Here is a 6,000-nt window from a genome sequence, read left to right as displayed (position 1 = left end):
TGCTCAGTTTTATGGCTCTGAGGTGTTCTCCAAGCTCGACCTCAGACAGGAGTACTTACAGGTGCCCCTCCACCCCAGCAGCCGAAACCTCACAGCCTTTGTGACACATGCAGGAGTGTTTTGCTACACCAGGATGCCTTTCGGTCTCAGCTCCGCCCCTAGCTGCTTCCAGAAAATCATGGTCTCCGTGCTGGCTGGCATACTGGGCGTGGCCATTTATCTGGACGATATAGTGGTACACGGGCCCACCAGTGAAATCCACGACAAGCGCCTCAACATGGTCTTCGCAGCCCTGTCCAAGCACAAGCTAACTCTCAATGCAGAGAAATGTGTCCTCTCTGTGCCAGCCATTGAGTTCATGGGGTTCCGGCTGTCAGCGAGCAGTGTAACTCCACTACAATCCAACGTGGACGCCATTCAGGCCATCCCTGAGCCCAGTTCGGCCGCCCAGGTCGCCTCCTTCCTGGGTATGACAAGTTACTACCTGAGGTTTCTTCCCCAGTACTCTGCGACCACAGCCCCCCTGCGCCAGCTGCTGCGTAAGGACGAGCCATGGGTGTGGTCAAAGGCATGCAGTGACGCTGTGCGTGATCTCAAGACTCAACTGACTTCACCACCAGTGTTGGCTCACTTCGACATCTCCAGCTCCACCTTTGTGACCTGTGACGCATCAGCCACAGCAATAGGGGCTGTGCTGTCTCAAACCCAGAACGGTGTGGAGAAGCCCATCGCCTTCGCCTCCCGTGCCCTCAACCTGACCGAGCAGCGGTACTCTGTGGGTGAGCATGAGGCGTTAGCCTGTATCTGGGCTTGTGAAAGGTGGCACCTCTACCTCTATGGCTGCTCCTTCACCCTCAGGACAGATCACCAGGCCCTGACAGCGCTGCTGTCCACATCTGGGACAGGCCACAAACCCCTGAGGTTGCACCGCTGGTCTGACCGCCTCTGCCAGTACAACTTCAGCCTGCAGTTCACCCCAGGCAGAGACAATGTTGTCGCCGACCTGCTCTCTCGCTCTGTCTCCACCCCAGCTCCACAGACGGACACTGACTGTGTGGAAAAGGACATTGTCCAAATGCTACACACACCCCTTCAGGCCACTGTCTCTCTGCAGAAGCTGATGGCAGCCTCTGAACAGGACCCTGTCCTCTCCCAGCTCCGCACCTACATCCAGAACGGCTGGCCTCACAAGGTCCCAGAGGAGCTGGCTGCGTTCGCCCGAGTCAGACAGGAGCTCTCCTGCTTGAACGACACCTGCGTGGCACGTGGGTTTTGCACAGTGGTCCCAGCTGCTCTCCGTGCACGTGTTTTGAATATGGCGCATGAAGGCCACCTGGGCATTGTGAAACTGAAACAGCGCTGCCAAGACCTGGTGTGGTGGCCGGGGATAGACAGAGATATTGAGGCTCTGGTGAAGGACTGTTCTGTCAGCCTTGTGAGTGGCAAGGCTGGCTACCAGGCTTCCCCACCCCTGCAACCTCTCGCCTGGCCCTCTCAGCCCTGGGAACACCTGCAGTAGGACATTTGTGGTGAGATCCATGGAGTTCCCCACCACCAACGCTTCATGGTGGTCACCTACAATCTACACTCAAAATGGCCTGAACTCACCACTTCCAGCACTGTGACCTCACAGATCATCATCGACTTCCTGGACTCTCTTTTCTCTTGCTGGGGCCTCCCAAAGACCATCACCACTGACAACGGCCCTCAGCTGGTCTCTGCTGAGTTCACTGCTTATCTCAAAAGCAAGGGCATCCGTCATATACGCACTGCGTACTACCACCCCCAGGCCAATGGCGGCGTTGAATGTTTTCACCAGTCACTGAAGAACGGCCTCAGAGCACACATGGCCAAGGGTGCTCTTTCACGCAGGCCATCCGTCAGACTCTGCTGCACTATCGGGCCACACAGCACTCGACCACAGGCGTCTCCCCAGCCTCTCTCATGCTAGGCCGGGAACTGTGCATGCCCCTTGACAGGCTCCGCCCCTCCACACCCCAGGCACCTCCCTCTGGGGTCAGAGCCTCAGTCACACGTCAGCAGACGCAGATGAAGCAACAGTTTGACCAGTCAAAACGAACCAGGGTGCCAGACATCAATGTGTCAGACTGGGTCAGGGTCCGCAGGCCCCACAGGGACAATAAAATGGCTTCATACTGGTCCTCTCCTCTCCAAGTCACCCGTCAGCTGGGCCCAGCCACTTACCTCCTCAGCGATGGCACTCGGTGGCACTCCAGTCGTCTACGGAAGGTGTCAGCTCCGCCACACACAGCTGGTGACACAACCTTAGCCATTCCCTCAGCATGGCGAGACGCCCCGGGGCTTCATGCAGCTCCTACGCGGGCCCCAGACATTCCTGGGCCTCAGCTTCCTCTGCCTTCTCCCTCCCCACCTCGGTCTGCCCAGCCTCAGGCCGCCCCGCAACCTGTTCGCACACGTTTACGCCCTGGCCACCTAGAGGACTTTGTGTCAACCTTTCATGTTTGAAATCCTGCCGGGGGGGGGGGGGGTGTTATGTCTGCACACATCGACAGTGCTGCATTTGATTTGGTGCTGTTCTATTGTGCTGGGATCGATTGGTGATGCCTGCGGGCTCTGGGTTGTTTGATCGGGTCTGCCTGTGATGCTGTGTCAGTCTAAATAAAGAATGCAACGTAGCGGTTGTGTCGAGCGACAGTGCTGTGTCCTGACGTGATTTCTAAATACAATACCACGGGAATAGGAAAAAGCATGGTGAGAGCCCCAAGTTTTTTTTAATTAACACATTTTATTTATAAATTGCAAGAATAATCAACACCAATCTATACAGACATATATGCCAGGGGTTATGAAGTAAATGAAATATCAGATGAAAGAAAAAGGAATTTTAAAAAAGAACAAATAATAACTAAAATAAAGAGAGGTTCAGCGGTTCAGACAATTATATAGTTTATACACACCTAGAGTTTTTAAGGCTTTGGGGTTTGTAGAGTGCTGAATAGTTTGTATGTATTCCGGCACTTCATTTATAGCAATTTTGAATAAAGATTTTCTGTTAAAAATGTACTTTTGTTAATGTGAAATGTTTCTAAAATAACGAAAAGATTTATAAAACAATATCGTTTTTGTTCTGAATTGCATACATCATAGAACCCAAACAGCACATCTTTGTAGAGTAATGAAAATTGGACAGAAATGTTACAACGAATATATTGAGCAAAATCTTTCCAAAAAGTCAGCAGTATATAGACAGTTCCAAAACAAGTGTATGGTCGTTTCATGACTTGTCTTCTGTTGGCCAGTGTACCTGAGATGTACCTGAGATGTACCTGAGTCCCGTCTTTTTTGAAACTACTGTGTAGCATTGTGGCAACTGCATACATAAACAGAAAAACGCATTACAGGATGCTGAGCATAGCAAATACAACCAATTAAAATTAAAACATTTTTTATGAGATACATTTCTGGGGTCAGTCAAAAGTAGTTGAATTGGAATAAAAATTAAGTTAATTCCTTAAAATGCTGAAGATTGGTGGGGTTTTCAGAACTCTGTAGTTGTGGATAATATATGTGCAAAGAACAATCCAGCAGTTCAAATAATTCATATTTTGGTTATATATATATATATATATGTGTGTGTGTGTGTGTGTGTGTGTGTGTGTGTGTGTGTGTGTGTGTGTGTGTGTGTGTGTGTGTGTGTGTGTGTTGAGCACTTACCAACACCATTGACGGTTTCATATATATAATCCAAATAGTCAAGTAAATTTTCTATGAGACAGTACAAGCCTGTTTCATGCTATAAGCAATCATCAGCTGCCAATAAAACTACTCGAGGAAAGGACATACCATCTACTTTAATTTCTGGATATTTTTATTTTGCTCTGCATCTGGATTTTATTTGCATCTGGATTATTTTGCTCCGTGTTTCTGAGCACTTTCCCTACCGTTGAGTGTTTCTTTTAACAAAGTATATATATATATATATATATATATATATATATATAATCAGAGTTAATATCATTTGTACAGACGTCAGGAATGAGAATAGTGTTGTTCTTCAACAAAATGACCTCCTCTCCAGAGTACCTGGTTATGAATATGGGGGGGGGGGGATGTCCGTCGTTTCTCTTACAGTATTGCAAATAACAAATTCATTTGTAACGAGACTATGAACCCAGTGGATGAATGACCTGAAAATTAACTCCATCCTGGTTTATGAGTGCACATTGCCCCCATCAGTTACATATTCACAGGAAGGTCAATTAGTCTAGAGCCGTAATTCATCTTTGGACAACTAACCTTCAGTAATTGCGATTTGAAGTTTTGTATTTGTATTATGTGTAAAGCGCTTTGAGCGGCTGTCGCAGCCAGAAAAGCGTTACATAAAATGCAGATTGATTGATTGATTGTTTCCACCGAGCCGCTTCGCCCTTAAACCAGTGCTAAGCGCTCCAATTTGACGTCACGAGGGGCGGAGCGGTTTTACGCAGAAATCCGCTACTACAGAGGCTGAGCGGTCTTTCAACTCCCCATTTCAACATGGTCCCGCTGTCTTTGCAACGACCTTACACTTTGTCCGCACATAGATTTTAAACGCTACGAATGTGAATTAAAATTCAAATTACATGGAAATGAATGATAGTTCAGATAGAGTGGATACGTTTTCACGGAGGACGTCCTGTTACTGCTTCTTACCTATTCTTTAATTCGTCGTATAATCCAACGTCCTTTTTTTCTTCTTCTTCGTTTTCTTTTTTAATTTGTCGTATTCCACATGGTCGTCTGGAGGAAGGATAACCACTGAAAATATGAGAAACGCGTTTTTAAGACATGTGAGACGGTTCCCGTGGGTTACCAATGTCACCCTGTACGGATGCCTGTTCGCCGGTGGGGACTTCGTCCATCAGTGGTTTTCGCGGAAAGAAGTGGACTGGAGACACACTCGGAACGTTGCGGTCGTCGCTTTCAGTTTCCATGGCAACTTCAACTTCTTCTGGATGCGGTTCTTGGAGCGGAGGTTTCCGGGGAATTCTGCGGGCATGGTGCTGCGTAAACTGGCCCTGGACCAGTCCACTGCGGCGCCCTTAGCGACCACTGTGTTTTACATAGGTCGGTGAGAAGGACCCCCTTTAACCTCGCACACAGCATTCCTGTTCACAAAGAGTTAATTGTTATCTTACAAATGAACTTTAAACTAACAGAGGTCACGTGTGACGCGTAGCGGAGCAGATTACTGTGAAAAATCCCGTCAATTTTTTTCCGCAAAAACTTTATTTAAATCCTATACAGGAGAAAATGACAGAGAACATACACATGAAAAAAATAACTAAATTATAAACAATACAGTAGGCGACAATGAAGAAAAAAATTAAATACATATATTTAAGGCATCATATAATCGTCCTGTGTGGAGTTTGCATGTCTCCCCGTGTCTGCGTGGGTTTCCTCCGGGTGCTCTGGTTTCCTCCCACAGTCCAAAGACATGTAGGTCAGGTGAATCGGCCGTACTAAATTGTCCCTAGGTGTGTGTGTGTGTGTGTGTGGGCCCTGTGTGACAGTCTGGCGGCCTGTCCAGGGTGTCTCCCCGCCTGCCGCCCATTGACTGCTGGGATAGGCTCCAGCAGCCTCGCCACCCTGAGAGCAGGATAAGGGGTTCGGGAAATGAAATGGATGGATAATCATATATATTGTCAGTTTTAATGGCTGTTTTTGTTTTGTTTTTAACATTTCGCAAAGATTCGAGATAGTAAGTTCCATCTTAAACTGAACAATATCTGGCCTTTTACTTGACATTTGCATTTGTGAATATAAAATGTACCATATAGAATAAAAAGATTTCACAAAAAGAAAACTCCGCCAGATGTTCTGCCATGGCTTGCAGCTGATGACGTCACCAGAACCCTCTTGGTCCCGGTGGGTGGCAGCTGAAAACCTGTTTATCTATATATTTGATAAAACATCAAATAGTTGCATAATCGCCAATCTATTTCTGCTTTAATATATCAAACCCAGGGTCGAAGT

At 47.4% G+C, this 6,000-nt stretch overlaps 1 protein-coding gene across 1 annotated transcript in view; it reads left to right on the top strand.

Annotated features, from left to right (window-relative positions):
- Positions 1–4,517: 4,517 nt before the first annotated feature.
- The window catches only part of bmerb1 (bMERB domain containing 1), a 66,161-nt gene continuing 64,678 nt past the window's right edge, over positions 4,518–6,000 (top strand). Inside the window, exon 1 of the mRNA XM_056280728.1 lies at positions 4,518–5,088. Coding sequence (XP_056136703.1) covers positions 4,788–5,088 — 301 coding nt within the window. The 5' untranslated portion in view covers positions 4,518–4,787. The remainder of the gene's footprint in view (positions 5,089–6,000) is intronic.

This window comes from Lampris incognitus, chromosome 5 (assembly GCF_029633865.1).
Source record: "Lampris incognitus isolate fLamInc1 chromosome 5, fLamInc1.hap2, whole genome shotgun sequence".
Taxonomy (NCBI): domain Eukaryota; kingdom Metazoa; phylum Chordata; class Actinopteri; order Lampriformes; family Lampridae; genus Lampris; species Lampris incognitus.
Note: the sequence above shows the minus strand (reverse complement) of the source record. Positions and strands in the feature narration are given on the sequence as shown.